The 22,492-nt window shown below is 43.5% G+C and overlaps 1 protein-coding gene across 3 annotated transcripts; it reads left to right on the top strand.

Annotated features, from left to right (window-relative positions):
• The first annotated feature begins 275 nt into the window (after window positions 1-275).
• On the top strand, window positions 276-16,200 carry LOC125514940 (uncharacterized). Of its 3 annotated transcripts, XM_048680323.2 has the most exons (12): window positions 282-2,616; window positions 2,695-3,262; window positions 3,397-3,636; window positions 4,419-4,548; window positions 7,032-7,184; window positions 7,278-7,519; window positions 7,606-7,672; window positions 8,403-8,609; window positions 8,759-8,982; window positions 9,479-9,557; window positions 9,635-9,772; window positions 15,519-16,200. In XM_048680323.2, exons 1-12 carry the CDS (start codon window positions 516-518, stop codon window positions 15,726-15,728), a joined length of 4,359 nt encoding a protein of 1,452 aa, XP_048536280.2. In that variant the 5' UTR covers window positions 282-515; the 3' UTR covers window positions 15,729-16,200. The 3 variants fall into 3 exon arrangements, 2 of the variants coding, with proteins under 2 accessions (XP_048536280.2, XP_048536273.2); XM_048680316.2 differs by having other exon boundaries at window positions 282-3,262; XR_015603471.1 differs by lacking the exons at window positions 9,635-9,772; window positions 15,519-16,200 and having other exon boundaries at window positions 276-3,262; window positions 8,410-8,609; window positions 9,479-9,523.
• Window positions 16,201-22,492: the final 6,292 nt, after the last annotated feature.

Raw genomic sequence — 22,492 nt, 5'->3', positions numbered from 1 at the left:
AACAACAACAACACTTGTCTAGATGCATGATCTCACAGAAAATCGATGAATGCACAGTACTACGATAATACAAATTTTACGAGGACAGACGCCGCAAAAGTTCACGCAGGACTCCTGCTCGGAATGCACAAATGCTTGGAGGCAAGTAAAAGGAAAGAGTCCAGCTGGGAACGACCCAAGCCAGGCCATTTCCAAATTTGAAAAATGGGACAGCGTCTACGAAGGAAGCCCAAGTATGAAATTGCCAAACCAATAGACGCCCACGCATCGCCTTCGCCGCCTTCCGTAAGCAACCTCCTCCCCTGCCCTCGCCCGCCTCCTCTCCCCCCCTCCGCCTTGCCACGCCCTCCCCCAAATCAGCCGCACCCTTCCACGCCTCTCCAGAACCTTCCCCACCGATCGCCCGCCGCCCGCCGCCCGCCGCCGCCCCAGCGCCGAGGGGGATGCCGTGGGCGGTGCCGCCCTGCCCCGCGCGCTAAAACCCTAGTTCGCCCCATCCAGCCGCCGCCGCCGCCATGACCAGCCCCCACCTAGGTCTCGGCCTCGCGCCGCCGCCCGCTGACCCTTCCGCCGCGCCGCCGTCCCGCCGAGCCCCTCGGCTGGCCAAGCGCCGACACGCGGCCACCACCTCCCGCTCTCGCGCGCAACCGTCGACCTCGACCTCGACCTCGGCGCCGTGGAATCCATTCCTGGGCGGCGGTACGGATGCATCGGGGCAGGACGGAACTGGCGGGTCGGGGAGTGTGGCTGGTGGCGGTGGTTACGAATTCGGGAAGGGCCAGAAGGTGGGCAATGTGTTTGGACCTGCTCCAGCGGCGAGGCGGCCGCCGCCGGCGGCATCCAATGAAGCTCCCTTCGTGTTTGGGAGCGTGAGGGACAGCCTGCCACGGTTCGATGTGGGCTCATCAGCTGCTTCGAAGCTGGACCATAAGATGGGGAAGCTGAACCTGCAGAGTCCAGGTAAATGCAGCGTTGGTGCTGGTAAGGGGGTGGATCAAACCGAGAAGAGCTTTGTCTTTGGTGCTACTATACCTAGTTTGGTTTCCAGCAGCGAGGCCAATGTGCTCCCGGAAAAGCTGACACAGTTGAATATAGGAACCGAAGTGCCATTACAGAATGAGGGTGCTAAAGTTGGGCCAAAAACGTTTGTGTTTGGGAGTAATGGGGCTGTGAGTTTTGCTGATAGTAGGAGCACTGCTTCCTTTTGTGCTGATTCATATGCTTCCAGTTCAGTTCAGGTTACCAAGGCAAATGGTACACCGGAAAGTGGCCATGCTGAAAGCACCAGTGATGCTACTGCAGATTATCGTGCTCATGATGCAAGTGTGCTTCAGGAGAAGATAACACAGTTGAATATAGGAAGTGGCACGTTTCAGTACATGAAAGATGGAGGTAGCGGTAGTCGTCAAACTGAAGTGCTTGGCTTTGGGGATGGCCGAACTGCAGGTACTATATTTGGCAACGCTTCAAGCAATACTTCAGACAAGGGCAGTATATTTTTCTCCTTCGGGAATAACAATGCTTCTATCTCTGCCAATGGTGCTGCCAATGTACCTCCAGAGAGGGCATCAAATTTGAATGTAGGAGGTGGAGTTAAACAGAGCATGAAAAGTGATGATACAAATTGTTCACCAGAGACTTTTGTATTTGGAAGAAATGGAAGCACATACTCTGCTTCAGAGCAGTCAGCAAGGGTTGTCATGGATGATGGTGATAATAGTGGCAGTGGTGCAAGTACAAGCACTTGTACTTCAGCTCATGGTACTATGGGGAGCACACTTCCGGAGAAGATGACAAAGTTAAATATAGAGCAGGTAATCCCATCTCAGAGCGTGAAAGATGAAGCTGCTACTCGGCAACCAGAACCATTTGTTTTTGGTAGTAATGCAACTTCAAGTTTTTCTTCTTTGAAGACCACATCATTCACAAGCTTTCAAACTAATGTATCCTCTGAATCAAAGGGCAGTAGAGGGAGCTTGGCTAATGATGGCAGTGGCAGCAGTGTAACTATTCTATCTGAAGGGACTGCAGAACATGCACTGCAAGATGAAATCAAGAAATTAAACATCAACAAGGAAGGACCATCAGCTGGAAATGTCAACGCAAGTGATGCGTGTACTCCTAAATTTTCCTTTCAGAGCAAAGTAGAAGCTGTGCCAGGATATTGTACCTTTCCGCAGCCCAAAGTTCAGGAGTCATGCCCGTTTACTCCGTCGAATCATTCATCTACTTACTCTACTTCTGCAAATGCGATGCCGTCTTTCAGTTCCAGTCCTCCAAATGGAGGAAGCGAAAGTGCTCCTGGTGAATCTTGTGCGGTCAAACAAGATCCTGCTAGTTGCTCCAGAGAGAGCTTATTTGGTATAGACTATATAAAATCAGCGTATAGAGACAAAAAGGAAGCACATAGAAGCACAAGGAAAAAGAAAAGACCAACAAGGCTAAAACAGCATGGTCAACTCCATCAAGTTTCTCAAGAAACATGCGCCAATGGATTAGCTTCAGATTTAACAGGTGACTATTCACCAATGGATTGTTCTCCTTATCAGGCAACAGTTGAACAAGTGCCAAGAGAGGCATTCGTGAGTTGTGATCAGTCCACTGACATTTGTGATGGTAGTGTCCCGAATCAGAATACCAGTTGTGCTGAAGATGATCTAGTTTCTGCAACTGAGCACTTGGTTATTGATGCAGATCTTCCAACGTGTCAAGATGAAGGCAGAGATCCCATTGCGGATGCATCTGAGAGTAACTTTGGTAGCAACTTTTCTAGTTTCGATGGAGAAATAAATTTCTATGATGCACCACAGCCCATTTTCACTAATATGAATGTTGATGCAAATGGTGAACCTAAAATGTACACGACAGAAGCTTGGGTTGATGGTTCTGGATGTAATGTTAGTGGGCCGACTTGCGAAGAGAACACCTCCAGAACACCACATGAGTCTGGTGAACCTGTTAATATTCAATCAAGCTCGGCAAATTTGAGTCGGCTGAACTTCACCTTTGGTGCATCACTGTATCCTGAAAGTTCCTTACCGACACAAAGACATACTACAAAAAGGAAGTTAAGGACTAAGGTTGGTCAGGCGCCTAAGCCTTCAGCTACCCAGGCTTCTGTACAACCAAAAGGCTCACAAGACACAAAAAGCATGCAGTTTTCCCCAGAAACAAGTACAACAGAAAATTCAGTGAAAGAGCAGTTGAGGAGAGATGCATCAGTTTCCGCAGACTTGGAGACTTGTGAGACCTGGCGTACAAGGTTTGTCTGGACATGTTTGATTTTTTCTATATATCTCATTGTCATCGTTATGGCATTTAGAAATATCTTACTGTAAAAGCTTGTGATTACTCCAATTTTTGTTATATCATAGTTTTTTGTTCCATTTGTGCCAGTGGGAATCAAGCCTATGCAAATGGTCACTTTGCTACTGCAGAGGGGTGTTATACCCGTGGAATAAATTCAATTTCCCAGTATGCAACTTCTGGACGCTGTTCCCATGCGTTGATGCTGTGCTATAGCAACCGTGCAGCTACTAGAATGTCTCTGGGGAGAATGAGAGAAGCTCTTCAAGATTGTTCAATCGCGACATCTATTGACCCCACCTTTCTCAAGGCTAAAGTTCGTGCTGCAAAGTAAGGAGTTGCTCTCCTCAACCCAACTAATTCTTCTGTATACTAGCTAAATACCATGCTACGGATCAACAGATTAGATTGCTTCAGCATGTCAAACCATAACTGTTGTGCTACATGACACACCCTTGGCATCGGTCTCATCTCTCGACCAAGCTCCGCCTCGAGTAGAATCGAGAGGCATCTAGGTTTTGCATTGAGATTATCCCGCAGGTAGGCATGTAAGACAGTGTAGGAGAAGGTGGATGGACTGCTGCCACTGAGATTGAGGCCTTTATACAGAATTAAAGATTTGTATTTTTTCCATTGCAATAGCATGTCTGGTTGAGCAAAAAACATCAGAGCCCCGATCATTATACGGGGGACTAAATTTTATGCAAGGGCCATTGATGTATATTATTCTGGTAAATGCCCAATAGTGGTATGTTCTGTTTTTTTTATCATGGAAGATTCGAAGATATTTTTAGCATTATAAATAATTTTAAATTTATATGCATCTGGAAGGTCAGTAATGTGTGGTCTGGTTGTAATAGTGCCACTATGCTCAGATAATTCAGATCTCCTTTTATGTCAGTCAGGTTATAGCCATGGTATATTTTACATGACTAAAACTATAGTCCAGGGGAAAACATTTCTGTTGATCTGGTTTGCCGCTTGATATGTGTTGTAGTAGAGTACTTTGGAGAGACCATTATTAACTCAGCAACTTCAGTTGCTGGTACTTTCTTACTGTTAAACTTCTTAAGTGATTGCTAGGTTTAATTTCTTACTATCTACGCATGCAGTTGCCAACTTGCGCTTGGGGATCTTGAAGGTGCATCAAACAATTACACAGCCTGTTTGAAATCTAGTAACACTGCTTATTCTGACACCAAAATGTTTGCTGAGGCTTCAAATGGTCTGGAAAGAGTCAAGGCATGTTTTTTCTGCTCAAGGGTTACCTTCAAGTTTTTCATCCTGTACAATTTAATAGTATCAGCATGTTAAATCACCTTCAATTTTTTTGTTCTGTTCAATTTGGTGATATTAGTATGTTTTGGAATTTACGTCTTCAGTCTTGTCAGCCCTAAAACGTACCAATGACTTGTGGTTCTCTAGCAATATGTGATGAAAGTATGTATTTTGTGTGGCTACAGTCAGACAATCAGTGTTATCCAAAGGGCTACTTGGGTGGCAGGCCAGCTCCTGGTGCGCAATCCCTGATTAGACTAATGCATGATTCCTGATCAGGATCCTAGGTGGCAGGCCAGAGCCTGCCAACTCCCCGATTAAGCTAATGCATAATCTCCAAGTAGGCTTGTAGGTGGCCATATAGATCGCAAGCCAGGACCTGGTGCCCAGTCCCTGATTTGGCTCCTGGGTAGCTATGTGGAATAATTTGGCTAGGCAAACAAGGTGAGGATGCTGTCGCCAGGTGGCCTCCTTTTTATAGTACTTGCTGTAATGCATGATCTTTGGCGATTCCTTCAGCTCATTTGTTACAGGTGGCTAGTCTGTTGACCACTTAAGGTAATTGGTGCAAACAGGTTTGCTATGGAATGAGGGCAGGCCTGGCGCAGTGGTGAAGTCCTCCCCACTTGTGCCAAGAGGTACTGGGTTCGAACCAGCCTCTCTGCATTGCACTTTGCAGGGGTAAGACTAGGTTCCTATAATCCCTCCCCAGACCCCACCTTGTGTGGGAGCTTCTATGCACTGGGTCTGTCCTTTAGGTTTGCTATGGAATGCACACATAGTTTAGTTTTACATGGATTGGGCCAACTATTCATGGGCCAGCGAAGAAAATTGAACTCTTAATTAAACTAGAAATACAAGGACTAGGGAAATAAATCTGACCTCAAAAGCTTGAAGTTCTTTTGAGTTGCCACTTGCCAAACAGGTCAATACCTGCCCCAAGTGTCATATCAGTAGGATGCAGCTCTGATGAAGAAACTTATTATGCTGCATTAGACAATTTATGGTTCAATTCCAGCATGTCACTACATGGAACGGTTCCATTGACTAGCCTTTTACATCTCGATGAACAGTGGCCTTAGTCTGCTTCCCATATTTCATTGCATCTGATGAGGGTATCAAATGGACTAAATACTTACATGATTAGCTTAATATTGGTGGTAATCAAGTAATTATAGCTATTTTACTGAAAATTGTGCCTGTTCTAGGCATTGCCTTGGTGCTGGCATACCAGGAATGTTGGCCATTACCACAATACCAGACACTATGAGCAAATAGTTGCCATGGCTAGAATAATAAGGATTTCGTCCCACGTACCAACTGTGTATAAACAACGATAGAACCGCATTAGTGCTAGCATTGGAATTTTTGCAATAGATTTTCCCACTTGTGCCAAGAGGTCCTGGGTTCGAACCAGCCTCTCTGCATTGCACTTCGCAGGTAGGTTCCTATAATCCCTCCCCAGACCCACCTTGTGTGGGAGCTTCTATACACTGGGTCTGTCCTTTTTAAGCACTACCTTGATCTGCAAAATATAATATACCTTTCCACACAATAACACATAGATGAATGTTGATTTTCTGTAGTTTTAATTGCAGAATCACCAGCTTGTTTTTCCCTTTTCATTTTAAGTTGCTGGTGATAATATGGTTATACTAAACCTTCTGTTGGATAAAAATGGGTGGCTAGCTTATTTCATTGATGTTATTTGTCTGCATTCATGAAGTGGGTAGTTGTTGATAACACGATGTAATTTCTTTAAGCATACTCTTACTTATTATTGAGAGAAAAGCCATTCTTACTTGAGTCATGTATGTGTGCTTGGATCTTCTATTGAACACCCTCACCGTATTCTCATGATATTCCTAGATGCACTATTTTGTAAGAGAACTCTGTTATCGTCAAGCAACCACTGACTCATCAAATTGCTCGTTTTCTGCTATACAGTTGCGAAATTATTATGTACCAGGCTTGCAATTTGTCTATTTTAGAGGAGCTGTGTAATATCTTGTGCGCACCTTCCTGTTATCATCAAGGAGTTATTGTTTGATACACATTCCTTTCCTTCGGCTGCAGGGGCATATCTTGTGCGCACTAATAGCTAGTCGATGATATAAGCTAATCTACATTTAGGCTACCTGCATCTAAAATTTGATTTTCACGTTTGGTCTTGCTAAAATAGTGAGCTTCTCCTAATATTATTTCTGTTTGGACTTGAAGATCCAGAATCACGTACAAACCCCATAGTATATGACTACATGCTTAATGCTCGTAGAATCTCGTGTTGGTCTGGTGGCCCCACCTAGTTATCGATATGCAATTGTTACATTCCCTTCTTGGATTGTTCAGATGTACTAGTTTTTGAATGATCGCTTCCTTAGGAAATAAGATTTGAGTTATCTGCTTGTTCATTATGTCTCATTGACATCCTTTTACCAATACCGCAGAGAGTGGCAGACTGTATATCCCAGTCCAGGGAGCTTCTTAAGAAAAGAACATTGCCTGATGCAGAAACGGCTTTGGATCTTATCTCCAGTGCATTGCACATAAGTTCACACTCGGATAACTTAATGGAGATGAAAGCAGAGGCACTGCTGACAGTATGTATTTCTAGCCTGAGGTTTTACACTAATGAATTGTTAAGAATCCTTTTTTTATCACTGCTTCACTAATATGGTTGTGACACTAAACAGCTACGAAGATATGAAGAAGTAATTGAACTCTGTCAAGAAACAGCAGATTTGGCTGAAAGAAATTCTGTTTCAATTAATGCCAATGGAGAGCCAAATATTTCTAGTGTACCTGAAAAGGCAGAATGCTCCGCAACACTTTGGCGGCCATACCTTATTGGCAAGTCTTACTTCCTTCTAGGCAAGCTTGAAGAGTCTCTTGACTTGCTAAAGAGGCATGAGCCGGCGACACCTGCCGAAGAGAGGTAAATTTGCCAGGTCCTGTGATTTTCATTCCTTTTTCTTAGTCTGTATTGTGATATTTAACTTCTGAATGATGACAACCACGCAGTGACGGGAGCACTAGGAAATGTTTCTCATCATTGTCTACAAGTATAAGGAAACTTCTTTCCTTCAAGGTATATGTCTGTTTATTGATTTTTCTTCATCCTCTAGCGCACTAGCAAAGTAGAAACCTGCTGATATGTTCTGTGTCATATCTACCAATGGTATGTGTATGCTGATTATATTTCCTTGGCATCCTATTTCTTTGAATGCTATAAATTGTTTCTACATTTTCCGACGGCTAAATTTCAGTTGAACAATCAAGTTCTCTAATTTTGATAAGTTCCATACACGATGTTCGCTGATGTATATGCATTATTATTGTCATCTCATTTCTAAATCATATTAACCTCTTAGCCGCTTTCAGTTATACTTGGCCTTAGAATTCTATCCACAAGTTCCTGGACCAAAAAAGAAGAATAAAAAAACAAGCAAGAAAACCTTCTCATAGACGGAAACATGGTTTGGAACTTGGCCTCCGATTCAAAAGAAGAACTATTGTCGAGTTTTCACATTAATGAACAACATAAAACTGGCCCCTGGTTGCTTCATGGCCTGGCATTTTGAGCCACTCCGACTGGGGTTGGGGAGGCAGGGGTGTCATTTGGGAGCAGCTTAGTCCGTTTGACGGTTGTGTGTGCGTGTGCGTGCACGTGCTATAGCAGGCTAGCAAACTAATAACTTGAAATCAAGAACGGAAGTCATAAATCTGAGAAATCTAACAGAATCAAAACCCAAGTTCTTGCAGTCCGGAATCAACAATGACAAATCTATTGTTCTTTCTCCACCTATAATCCTTATTAGGCTGCAGGGAATGAATCATTTCAAGCTCGGCGATATTCGGAAGCTGTGGAACAGTATTCAGCGGCTTTGGCATACAATAGTGATTCACGGCCCTTTTCAGCTGTCTGCTTTTGCAACCGTGCAGCTGCATATCAAGCACTTGGTCAACTTACTGATGCAATTGCAGATTGTTCACTAGCCATGGTTCTCGATGCAAATTATCCCAAGGTATACTTTAGTAGCTTTTGTTCTGTGTTATGAGCTTCTCTTTTTTCACATGTTTTGTATAGAATAACTGGAGGTCAAAGATTAGATACGGACTATCTTAACTCTACATTATTGTTCAAGGATTTAGTCTAATAGCTTCTTAATTCCAGGCAATTTCCAGGCGGGCTACCTTATATGAGATGATAAGGGATTATGGACAATCTGCTAATGATTTACGGAAGCTAATCTCACTTCTTCAAAAGCAAGCCAATAAGCCTGGAGTATCACCAAAAGTTTTCAATAAGCATAGTGACCTGAAGCAGGCGCGTGCTCGACTTCTATCTGCGGAGGATGAAGCAAGAAAAGATACTCCCTTGAATTTTTATTTAATCTTGTAAGTTTTCTAAGTGAAATTTACCTATCTGTTCATCTAATAGTGTTTTCCTTGCCACAAGTTTAGTTTCAGTTCCATCATCCAGAACAGTTTGATAATGCATGCCTCCTACATTTGTTTTCCACTTTATATTATCGTAGAAAAACAAAGAACACCATTGATTATGCCTACAAGAACTGACTGTGCTTTCTTATAGCCTTAGTGGAACTTTGCTCTTTGTGCTCGTCAATGTGCTGAAACTGTTCGTAAGAGCACCAATATGACATTGAAATGACATCAGCAAGAAAGTTATGTTATGCTACGTATGTTGCAAGGCAACTTCATCTATCACCCCCAAGTTTTTTAAAGACATGTTTTAGCTTCGGGTTTACCAGTACTCATCTCATTTCCAGTCACTACTTATAAATTTATCGCATTTCTCATGGAATGAAGCAAATTCTGTATTGCTCATGTCATGAGGAGATAAACTCAATTGGGTGTTATCCATTCTTTCCAGGGGAGTCGAACCGTCCTGTTCTCCAGCAGATGTTAAGAAGGCCTACCGAAAAGCTGCATTGAGACACCACCCGGATAAGGTTCCCATTATTTCAGAAAATTTCTCATTGTTTCTTATGTAGGCAGAGTTTGCTTTTTACACCACTTTGACCTGCAGGCCACTCAATTGCTTGTAAGAAATGAGAATGCCGATGATGGGTTTTGGAGGGATGTCGCAAAGGAGGTTTATGCAGATGCCGACCATCTGTTCAAAACGATTGGAGAGGCATATAATATTCTTTCAGATCCTGACAAGGTAAAACATAACTGCAATCGACTATGATTCTGGAAAATGGCAATTAACTAATGTTTTCATGAAAGCACACCCAACCAGTTACGTGCATAACAGAAGCTTAGAAGGAAAATCAGAACTGATTACCTTGTGTGAATTTCAAGTTCCAACTATAATGTACTGAAAAAAAAACTAACGGGAGCAGTCTTAACTCTGAACTTATAACAGTGCTGTTGGTAAACACTTGAAGTAGGTCATTTCATGGCACTGCGTGATCGGTGCCAGGATTAGGTGCATTTAACCTGAAACCGAACTGAATTAGCCAAATTATGGGATTATCCGGTTTACGGGTTCTGGGTTTGGCACCAATTCTTGTGCTATTCGGTTGTCACTCCATAAAACTGAACTACCCAATAAGACCATGATGTTCCGTGCAGCACAGCTAGAGCATCTCCAACCGGACGGGGAACGGGGCTAATTTAACCCCCCCCCCCCCCCCCCCCCACATTTCCAAAACCCCGAATCCATGTATTCCTATGCACATAGATCATTACAACAACAACAAAGCCTTTAGTCCCAAACAAGTTGGGGTAGGCTAAAGCTGAAACTCATGGTTCTGGCACATGGATAGCTAACCTCCAAGCACCCCTATCCATGGCTAGTTCTTTGGTGATATTCCAATCCTTTTTTACAGACTCCTCCCATGGCAAGTTTGGTCTACCCCGACCTCTCTTACATTGTCAACACGCTTTAGTCGTCCATTATGCACCGGGGCTTCTAGGGGTCTGTGCTGAATATGCCCCAACCATCTCAGATGATGTTGGACAACTCTTCAATCGGTGCTACCCCAACTCTATCTCGTATACCATCATCCCGGACCAGATCCTTCCTTGTGTAGCCACACATCCATCTCAACATACGCATCTCCCTGTGCCCAACTGTTACCATGTCGCCTTTTAGTCGACCAACACTCAACGTGATACAACATTGCGGGTCGAATCACCATATTATAGAACCTGCCTTTTAGCTTTTGTGGCACTCTCTTGTCACAGAGAACGCCAGAAGCTTGGTGTCACTTCATCCATCCGGCTTTGATTCGATGGCTCAAAATCTTCATCGATATCACCATCCTTCTGCAACATTGACCTGAAATATCTAAAGGTGTCCTTTTGAGGTACCACCTGCCCATCAAGGCTAACCCCCTCCTCGTACCTAGTAGTGCTAAAACCGCACCTCATGTACTTGATTTTAGTTCTACCAAGCCTAAAACCTTTCGATTCCAAGGTTTGTCTTCATAGCTCTAACTTTCTATTAACCCTGTCCGACTATCATCGACTAGCACTACATCTTCCGTAAAGAGCATACACCATGGGATATCTCCTTTGTGGCCTCATCCATCATCAAAGCAAAAAGACAAGGGCTCAAAGTTGACTCTTGGTGCAGTCCTATTTTAATCGGGAAGTCGTCAATGTCGCCATCACTTGTCACAACATTATCGTACATGTCCTTGATGAGGGTAATGTACTTTGTTGGGACTTGTGTTTCTCCAAGGCCCACCACATGACATTCCGTGGTATCGTATCGTAGGCCTTCTCCAAGTCAATGAACACCATGTGCATGTTCTTCTTTTGCTTCATGTATCTCTCCATAAGTTGTCCTACCAAGAAAATGGCTTCCATGGTCGACCTCCCAGGCATGAAACCAAACTGATTTTTGGTCACGCCTGTCATTCTTTTTAAGCGGTGCTCAATGACTCTCTCCCATAGCTTCCTTGTATGGCTTGTCAGCTTAATTCCACGGGAAGTACAACTTTGAACATCCCCCTTGTTCTTGAAGATTGGTACTAATATACTCCATCTCCACTCTTTTGGCATCTTGTTTGCCCGAAAAATGAGGTTAAAAAGCTTAGCCATACTATCGCTATGTCTCCGAGGCCTCTCCACACCTCAATGGGGATACAATACAATCAAGGCTGATTGCCTTGCCTCCTTTCATCCTTTTTGAAGCCTGCTATGTCTCCGAGGCCTCTCCACACCTCAATGGGGATACAATACAATCAAGGCTGATTGCCTTGCCTCCTTTCATCCTTTTTGAAGCCTCCCTGACCCCCAGACTCCTGGATTCACCGCACAAAACGCCCGCGGGTACCAGCAAAGGAGTCGTCCAGTTCAATGGTATAGCTCTCATTCTCTCCATTGATCAGCTTCTGGAAGTACTCCCACCATCTATGCTTAACCTCATCTTTCACCAGGAGTTCATCTGCTTCGTCCTTTGATGCATTTGGCTTGGTCGACATCCCTCATCTTCCTCTCTTGGATCTTGGCCATCTTATGGATGTCCCTTTCACCTTTCTTCGTGTCTTAAGTGCCGGTAGAGGTCCTCATACGCTCGACCCCTTGCTTCACTCATAGCTTGCTTTGCGGCCTTCTTTGCCACCTTGTACTCTATGTTGCCTGAAATAGTCTTTCTTCTCCTTAATAGCCTTATGGACATCATCGTTCCGCCACCAGGTATCTTTAGCTTCGCTTCTACTTCCCTTGGTTACTCCAAACTCCTCTGAAGCCACCTTGCGAATGCAAGTCGCCATCTTCATCCACATATAGTCTATATCACCCCTTTCCTCCGCCCCTCCTTAATGACCCTCTCCTTGAAAGCCTAGGTTGCCTCTCCCTTGAGCTTCCACCACTTCCTTCTGGCGACTTTGGCACGCTTATCTTGCTGGCACGAATCTGAAAGCGGAAGTCAGCCACCACAAGCTTATGCTGAGGGACAACACTCTCTCCAGGTATCACCTTATAGTCTAGGCAAGCACGCCTGTCTTCTCTTCTCGAGAGGACGCAATCAATCTGGCTAGAGTGTTGACCACTACTAAAAGTCACTAGATGTGATTCTCTCTTTTTAAAGAGGGTGTTAGCTACGATCATGTCGTAGGCCAAAGGGAAGCCTAAGACATCTCCTTGATTTCTGACGCCATAGCCAAAGCCCCACTCATCCCTTCAAAACCCGTGTTAGATGTAACCATGTGGCCATTGAGGTCTCCTCCTATGAAGAGCTTCTCGCTAATAGGTACACTCCTAACCATGTCCTCCAGGCCTTCCCAGAACTCCCTCTTGGTGTCCTCGTTGTGGCCTACTTGCGGGGCATACGCGTTGATAACATTGAGAACTAAGTCTCCAACTACCAGCTTGACCAGGATAATCCAGTCCCCACGCCTCTTCACGTCTACCACCCCATACTTGAGGCTCTTGTTGATCAAGATACCTACTCCATTTCTGCTTGCAGTTGTCCCCGTGTACCACAACTTGAAGCCGCTATCGTCCACCTCCTTCGCCTTCTGCCCCCTCCACTTGGTTTCTTGGACGCAAAGTATATCAGCACCTCTCTTCACTGCTATATCAACTAGCTCTCGTAGCTTACCTGTTAGGGACCCAATGTCCCAGCTACCTAAGCGGATCCTACTAGGCTCGGCTAGCTTTCTTACCCTTCGCACTTGTTGACTCAAATGCGAAGACCCTTTTGCTCATTTTCACTACACTTGGGCGTTGATGTAGTGCGCCACTAAGGATGTGACGACCCGATCCTTGCTCACTTGCCACTGTATCCAGATCAAGATACGGCGCCCTACGCAATATCTGGGTTCCGATATGATCCGTCGCTAAGAGGTTTACGCCCCAACGATGTTCTTCTGGGTTTCATCGCTGTAAGAGTGGCTGAGTTTTGACGTTGGCTTGCCAAGCCTATCGCAACCCTCCTCCTTCACCCGGGCTTGGGACTGGCTATGTTGAGACAACATAGGCGGAGTTATGCACATAGATCATTCAACTTGTGTGATCTTGCACAACATGATTGTGGAGGATGAGGGTGATGGTGCTCACCATACTTCTGACTTTGAGAAACCCGGAGTACATGTCTGCCGCCCGGAATAAGATGCAGCCCATGTTCTCAACTTCCTAGAGATGCACCGACAACTTCAAGATCAACAGGCGCATGTGCAACTAAATGATCTTGTGAAGCATATGTGGATACATGCTGGAAACAATTAGATTGGTTATGTTATGTCATATTAATTTTATGTTTCAACGATGCACTCCAAATAATATTTATGTTTGAACTATGTACTCCCTCTGTAAAGAAATATAAGATTGTTTAGATCACTAGAGTACTTTTTACTTTGAACTATGTATTGTTGAATTGTTGGGTGCTATTTTCATTTTTTTTTGTGCTATTTCTTTCGTCATCACCTCCCATAATGTCTCAGGATCCTACATATTTGCAACTCCACGAAAAATACTCCAACGAGCTTGGAGCACTCCAAACGCCCTCTCCACATCGTTGCTAGCAGCTTGTATTTGTGCAAACAGACATCTTTTGTTACCTTGGGACTCGGGGATAATCTTTACAAACATCTCCCACTAAGGTTAGATACCATCGGCAAGATAGTACCCATGGTGTAGTTGTCCCTGTTGACGGTGTAGTTGCACACCGGAGCATCCCCATCCCAAAGTCTCTTGAACAACGGTGATCATTGAAGCACATTGATGTCATCGTGAGATCCTGGCATGCCAAATCCTCAAGTCTTTTGATGCCACTACTTCAACTATGATGGTGCCGCCCGGACCAACGGATCGGAGGGGGAGGGTGGGGGCGGGGGGGGGGGGGGGTCTGGTTGGAGATGCTCTTAGCTGTGATATTTTCAGGCCCCAAGCCCACCAACCTCGTGTGGTTCCAGGCAGCCTGTCCTTGTTCCATATCCACATGGCCATGCCCAGCCGCATTAGTCCCTGCTCTCTCTGCCGCCGGTACCGCCCCGATGACAAAGATATCCAACTCCCATCATCCATAGCAGACACTGCCGCTCCTTCTCAACTGAGCCCGCCACAGGTCCTTGCCGGCTGACGGTGGAGCAAACGAAGACGTCTGTTGTAGTGGAAAGTGCCACGGAGTTTCCACCCATTGAAGCAATCATCTGGGTGGTGTATATGTGTGATTTGCTTAGTTTGTTTGATTCTTGAGCAATCGTCACCATGGCGTATATTTGTGCTTTGCTTAGCATGTTTGATTTGTGACGGGTGGAACTGTGCATGTACCTTTTCATTTTGTTCCTTTGATTACTTTGTGAGTTGCCACTTCCTTTATTATTTTCCTGCATTTTTTCCATGCTGCAAACTATTTCTAGCTAGACGCCTAGACCTGAATAACCAAATCGAATAAATTTGGTATATTAGTGTTCACTTAGTAGTTTGGCTAGTTACGAATTCGGTTGTCAATTTGTGGAACCTGGAATTAAAGTAACCCGAAGACCGAATCACATAGCCAATAATGCACACCCCTAGCCAGGATTTGGGACCGAAACAAGCCCTCAGGCCACTCCATGACCAGTTTTTGTTTCTTGCTAGTTAGAGCCTTATAGGAAGTCACTGCTCAAGAGTGTTCCAGAAATGGGAATTTACAATTTGAAGCTGAAGATGCAAAACCGGTTGAAAACCTGCCAAAGTTTATTTTCCAAATTTGAATTCGTATTTCGATGTCCAAATACAAGTTGTATAGGAAATCTCTAATGTTTGGAAAATTTTCTGGTTCAAACTAGCAATCTACTTTTAGGTTTGATTTTGATGCTGCTTGTTAGTTACAGTTGTTGTTAATGGCTGTAACCATGAATTTTCTATAATTACAAGATGAAACTTATGCATTGCGTTTCATTTTATCAGATACTACAGCTGAACCTATTTTCCATTTAGTGAAGCATTTCCCTTTTGTTTGAATTTTGCAGCGTGAAGAATATGATATTGAAGAGAATATAAGAAATGCTAGCAGGAGAGCTTATAAGGGGAGGAGTACACCGAGGTCGCCCGAACAGCACTACAGAAGACATTATGATGGGGGTTTTAACCCTCGACATTGGCAATCTGCGGGGCAATCAAACAAAGGTGCACCACGCTCGCGCTGGTCTGGATATGAATATTCGGATGACTACTGGTAAATTTATTGGTAGATGCTTGTGGTTTGGTCTTAACGTGAAAGCATCTTTGCATCGGCTGCAAATGAGCATGAGCGACCTTGCACCAAGGTGCGTGGCATTGTCGTCCTGGAGTTGTTAGGGTGCCACTGCGAACTTGCCATCCCCCTTGGCGTCCACAGATGCATTGCAGCTTAAGATGTCTGCTCTTGCAGTTCTTCCGAAGAGTTGGAAATTTAAGGTCTGGATGGTCTATAGGATTGTTTGGTGGTTGAAGAATGCTTAAACACCAGCATTGAAGGATAACATCAGAGGGAGAGAGTTTTTCACTTTCCCTTTACAGAACAACATTATTTGTTCATGGTTGTGCACAAGGATGCATTAATTATTTCTGGTGGGCTGGTATCAGGGGTTTTGTTGCATTTACGAGTACTTCATATAATGTGCCCTACTTGACAATGGGAAACAATGTTGTATCGTAGTCAAATCTCTTTAAGTTGCCGGTTGATTGTTCTGTAGAAGTATAGTATTGTTCATGTGTCTTGGTTGCTTTCAGGTCAAGGTGTCGAATTTACCCATGCTGGCATTTTTTATATGCTATACGTAGCCAATTTTCTGTAACGATACTAAGTGAACAGCGTGAAATTTTGACTACCAATGCGGGCCAGAACGCATTGACTGTACATTCCAAAACGATTAGAATGTTTGTGCGGTCTACGGTCGCTGAACTTATTGTATTACTAGCACATATGCCTGGGCGAAAAAAATGTGGTGTACACCAGTGAGAAATATATGTGTAAGCACATAATCATATATGTTTCACTGTTGAACTTATTGTATTAATAGCATATACTCCCTTCTGGTGAAAAGTGTATGTCTAGGTTTAAGTTTTTTTCACAAAAGAGTCTACCTAGTTTCCCAATGCACTTTAAAGTAGAAAAAAATGCTTCTCTCTCTTCATACAATAATCAAGGCCAATAAATTTTACATATAGTCTTTGTAATTTCTACATGCACTTACTCATTAAAGGTTGGCTAATTAAAGAGGAGAGATAGTAGCTTGCACCTTTTCAATGCACTTTTTACTTTGCTCTATAATTTGTCCTAAAATTTATATATATACATTTTTCACTGGACGTAGGGAATATGACCGGGCAAAAAAATTGTAGTGTACACCAACGAGAAATATATGTGCAAGCACATAATCATATATGTTTCACGCCAATCATTGGTCAAGGGGATTTAATTGATCCATGCAGGCCCTCAATCCGTTTAATTACCGGTCAAACATCATATGTATACATATAAATCCTCACAATTTGAGAAAATCACAATAGATGGAATTGCATCATGAACATGTGCAATGTTACTTTAAAAATAAACATGCATTCTTTTTGTTTGATTAGATTAGTTAGCTTTTTTTTGAACATCAGTACAGACACAAGCGCTCATATACACGCGCATACACTCACCCCTATGAATGCACACACGCACACCCTACCTCTATGAGCACCTCCGAAAGACTGAGCCGACATATTATCTTGAGATTTACGAAGTCATCGTAGGCGACTCGTCGTCGACGGGAACGTCTCCTCCCATTGAATGCACATCACCGGAAATTCTGAAATAAATCCAGGAATAAATGCGAGCACCAGGATTTGAACCCTGATAGGCAAGAGATACCACAGTCCTTTTAACCATCCAACCACAAGTTGGTTCGTAATTAGGTTAGTTAGCTGGAGCCTCCGTTTTGAAAGAGGGTGTCCCTAGTTTGAATCCCACATGGAAAGCGTTTATCTTTTCTGGACAAAATTTTCAGTACTACCTCTTATAGGCATGGGAGAAAATGAGTATATACGGACCTTTCTTTTTTACAACGATCGTCCCCTTTGTTGGCTTGCCTGCGATTACAGTTACATCATTGATGATGAAGGGGCATGATTTCACTCGGAGGCTCTTCTAGCCATCCACTAGCACTAGATCTCCTAGCCTCATGAGATACAATATTTACTTCTCTGTTACAATGTTCAAGGAAAATTCACCTACAATATGAAGGCAATCATCAAAATCGCCGTGCTTCGGCTGATTTGCCCCCACACTTCATAGTATTAATTATGAGAGTTAATCACTACTCCATCCGTTCCAAATTACTCGTCGCAGAAATGAATGTATCTAGAACTAAAATACATCTAGATACATCCATACCCGTGACAAGTAATTCGAAACAGAGAGTAGATGATAACATCCAACAAATAGTGCGAGGGACATGTCAAAACTAGGATGCCCCTGCACCATTCAGTTCTTTTATAAATTTACCACTTGTGTCTCGCAGAACTACACAAGCCCTAGGCAATGTTACTACCTTTAGTAACATAAGTGTGGTGTCATGCAAAACTTTATTTATTAGGTTATAGACTCATATTGTATTGGGTTATGTGATGTTACGATAACTAGCTAAGTTTCTCAAATTACCTCTCTCTTCATTAACTCATTGCCACGTAGGCAAATTTCCCGAGTTGGACCCTATATTACTCTTGAAGTTACTCCCACTATGCCCAATTTGAGCGGATCTTGGTCGAATGCGGCGTTAACGTTGAGCTGTACAAAACCCATTGGTGGTCGAGTCCATCCACCTCTCTTCAAGGTAGCCCTAGGAGATGAAGCAGAAGTGTAGTTCGCCGAGCTCCCTCAAAAAGATAAAAATATTTCACTATCAGAGCTTGGATCCCCAATGTAATTTGGTTTACGTCTTATATGCTTCTCACCTCATCCAAACCCAAGACTCTTCATACATTCTTACCTTTATGGCATTGGAAAAGCAAGTGCACAATATCGTTTTGGGGCCTTGCAAACATGTAGGGCATTGGGGCGAAACTTGCATGTGCTTGTTAGCTAGAGTTACACGGCAGAGTAGGGTATCATGTAAAGTACTCCAAATAAATGTATTTTACCTTAGCCATGCACGATAGCTTCCAGACATTACTCCATATTGTATTTATCCTCCTCGCCCCCGTCCCATCGCGCATCTCAGTTTCCTACCATGTCGATGATCTCGCAACATGAAATATGCCTATCCAACGGAAAACATCCCATTTTTTTTGTCAAACTCTAGGCAACAAAGTCCGACATGTCATATTTTGGTAGAGGAATGGATAGAAGTGCATCTATTGGTCACAATGTTTGCCTAACAAGATCCTCATCCTAGTTGCTAGAAACCAGATCAACGAGATCACCGACCTTTGATAGTAGCTACCCCCTCACCTTTCTACTCTCACACAATTGGGGATCCAAGCATCATCGACCTCCTATATATTGATTTTCTGTCCATCCCGCCATAATACTTTGCTTGGTGAAGGCAAGCCCGATTTCAATACTGAAGGAAATATGCCCTAGAGACAATAATAAAGTTGTTATTTATATTTCCTTATATCATGATAAATGTTTATTATTCATGCTAGAATTGTAATAACCGGAAACTTAGTACATGTGTGAATACATAGACAAACAGAGTGTCCCTAGTATGCCTCTACTTGACTAGCTCGTTAATTAAAGATGGTTAAGTTTCCTAGCCATGGACATGTGTTGTCATTTGATGAACGAGATCACATCATTAGAGAATGATGTGATGGACAAGACCCATCCGTTAGCTTAGCATAATGATCGTTCAGTTTTTCTGCTATTGCTTTCTTCATAACTTATACATGTTCCTCTGACTATAAGATTATGCAACTCCCGAATACCGGAGGAACACCTTGTGTGCTATCAAACGTCACAACGTAACTGGGTGATTATAAATATGTTCTACATGTGTCTCCGATGGTGTTTGTTGAGTTGGCATAGATCGAGGTTAGGATTTGTCACTCCATGTATCGGAGAGGTATCTCCGGGCCCTCTCGGTAATGCACATCACTATAAGCCTTGCAAGCAATGTGACTAATGAGTTAGTTACGGGATGTTGCATTACGGAACGAGTAAAGAGGCTTGCCGGTAACGAGATTGAACTAGGTATTGAGATACCGATGATTGAATCTCGGGCAAGTAACATACCGATGACAAAGGGAACAACGTATGTTGTTATGCGGTTTGACCGATAAAGATCTTCATAGAATATGTAGAGCCAATACGAGCATCCAGGTTCCGCTATTGGTTATTGACCGGAGATGTGTCTCAGTCATGTCTACATAATTCTCGAACCCGTAGGGTCCGCACGCTTAATGTTCTGTGACGATTTGTATTATGAGTTATGTGATTTGATGACCGAAGTTTGTTCGGAGTCCCGGATGAGATCGGGAACACGACGAGGAGTCTTGAAATGGTCGAGATGTAAAGATCGATATATTGGAAGGCTATATTCGGACATCGGAAAGGTTCTGAGTGATTCGGGTATTTTTCGGAGTACCGGAGAGTTACGGGAATTCGTATTGGGCCTTAATGGGCCATAAGGGAAAGGAGAGAAAGGCCTCAAGGGTGGCCGCGCCCCTTCCCCATGGACTGGTACGAATTGGACTAGGGAAAGGGAGCGCCCCCTTCCTTCCTTCTCCTTCTCCCTTCCCTTTTTCCTATTCCATGTAGGAGGTGGAATCCTACTAGGACTAGGGAGTCCTAGTAGGACTCCACACTTTGGGCGCGTCCTATGAAAGCCGGCCTCCTCCTCCCTCCATCCTTTATATACGTGGCCAGGGGGCATCCCATAGACACACAAGTTGATCATTGATTTCTTAGCCGTGTGCGGTGCCCCCTCCACCATAATCCACCTCGGTCATATCGTAGCGGTGCTTAGGCGAAGCCCTATTCCGGTAGCATCATCATCACCGTCATTACGCCGTCGTGCTGCGAAGCTCTCCCTCGACACTCTGCTAGATCGTGAGTTCGTGGGACGTCACCGAGCCAAACGTGTGCAGATCGCGGAGGTGTCGTACTTTCGGTACTAGGATCGGTCGATCGTGAAGACGTACAACTACATCAACCGCGTTGTCATAACGCTTTCGCTTATGGTCTACGAGGGTACATAGAAAATACTCTCCCCTCTCGTTGCTATGCACCACTATGATTTTGCGTGTGCGTAGGATTTTTTTTGAAATTACTGCGTTCCCCAACAAATCCAACCTGTCATCTTCCGGGAAATACTTTGCTCTCAATATTGTAGCACACCACGAGTTTGGTTTATCAAGTAAATGCCAAGCATGCTGCCAACATCGCCATGTTAAGACAATGTATATTCCAGAAACCCATACCCCTTTGACTTCTAAGAACACACATCTTTCACCAAGTCATCCCTTGCATCCTCTGTCTATACCCGCCCCCTCCCCCCAAATGTGACATCGCACCGATATTTCCTTTGCACGTCTATATGAATTTTGAAGACATACATATCATGTACTGGTATTGCTTATACAACCGTTCTGAGAAGTACCTCCTTCCCTACTATCGGTAATAGCCTTTCTTTCCAACAATTGATCCTTTACTTTACTTGATCAACCAAATATAAAAAACAATCTGTTTTCTCTGTGCCCACCATGACTGGCAACCCCAAATACCTGTCACTTAGCGCCTCAGTCATGATGTTCAGAATTGTACTTATTTGTTCTTGGATTCCCACTATACTGTGGGGCTAAAGAAGATACTTGGTTTTTCAACACTCACCATTTCCCGTGAGGCCGCACAATAGGATTCCATGATTTTTTATAGACACTTATCACTTTATGATCATGAGAATCAACGAGTCATCTCCAAAAAGAAGGTTTGTGATAGTTGGACTTTTATGTATACCTTCACACTAGTAATATTTAATAAAGTAGTCAACCCCTCTGTTCACAATAAGAACAAATAGGGGGAGAATGCCTCTTCCCTCTGTCATAATCCCCTAGTGGGCTTGAAACTCTCACTTTCTTTAGAATGAAAGCGAACCTAATACTAAACTGTGGAAACACATCGAGTAACTAATTTTACCCAATTTTTATGAAAACAAAGCTTTGACGTGACCCCCTTCAAACAAATCCACTGCCATCCTGTTATTTTGTGTATGGTAGCTCTCGTAGGTCACAAGAACAATGTTCATAATCATCCTTCCGAGAAAAAATAAATACTTCGCGTCGGGCTAATCACTTCTAGCAAAATAATTTTCAAATGCGCTCATCTTTGATACCACCTTGTATACAACATTACATATACTCACAAGCTTTAATTGTGTCACTTTCACAAGATATTTAACTTTTGGTATCATGATAATCACCATATCAACCTGGTGGGGACCGCAAAAGTATTTATTACCTGGAGCACCTTCTACTCCCCTTAGGCAATCGATAACTAGACTGGTAATCATTCATGCAATTTTATATGAGGGAGAGGCATGAGCTAACACACTTTCTCTACTTGGATCATATGCACTTATGATTGGAAATATAGCAAGCATCCGCAACTACTAAAGATCATTAAGGTCGTGAAACCCAACCATAGCATTAAGTGTCAAGTCCTCTTTACTCCCATAAGCAACAACACACTTATCCGTGTTTAGGTTTCTGTCACTCCCGCAACCGAAAATAAGAGAATCATGAACATATTGCAACACCCTACAACGGAGATCCCTCCGTTTGCGCGACACGGAGGGCACCGTAGGACAACACCATAAATAAAATATACACTCATACCAACCAAGATCACGATTAACCCATAGGACAAAACGGATCTAATCAAACATCATAGGATAGCCAAATATCATTGGGAAATAATATATGGAGTTGAGCACCATGTTTAAGTAGAGATTACAGCGGGGAGAAGAGGTGTTACATC

The sequence above is a fragment of the Triticum urartu genome, chromosome 1A, assembly GCF_056163025.1.
Source record: "Triticum urartu cultivar PI428250 chromosome 1A, HENAU_Tu73, whole genome shotgun sequence".
NCBI lineage: Eukaryota > Viridiplantae > Streptophyta > Magnoliopsida > Poales > Poaceae > Triticum > Triticum urartu.
This window is presented reverse-complemented; position numbering and strand designations above follow the sequence as displayed.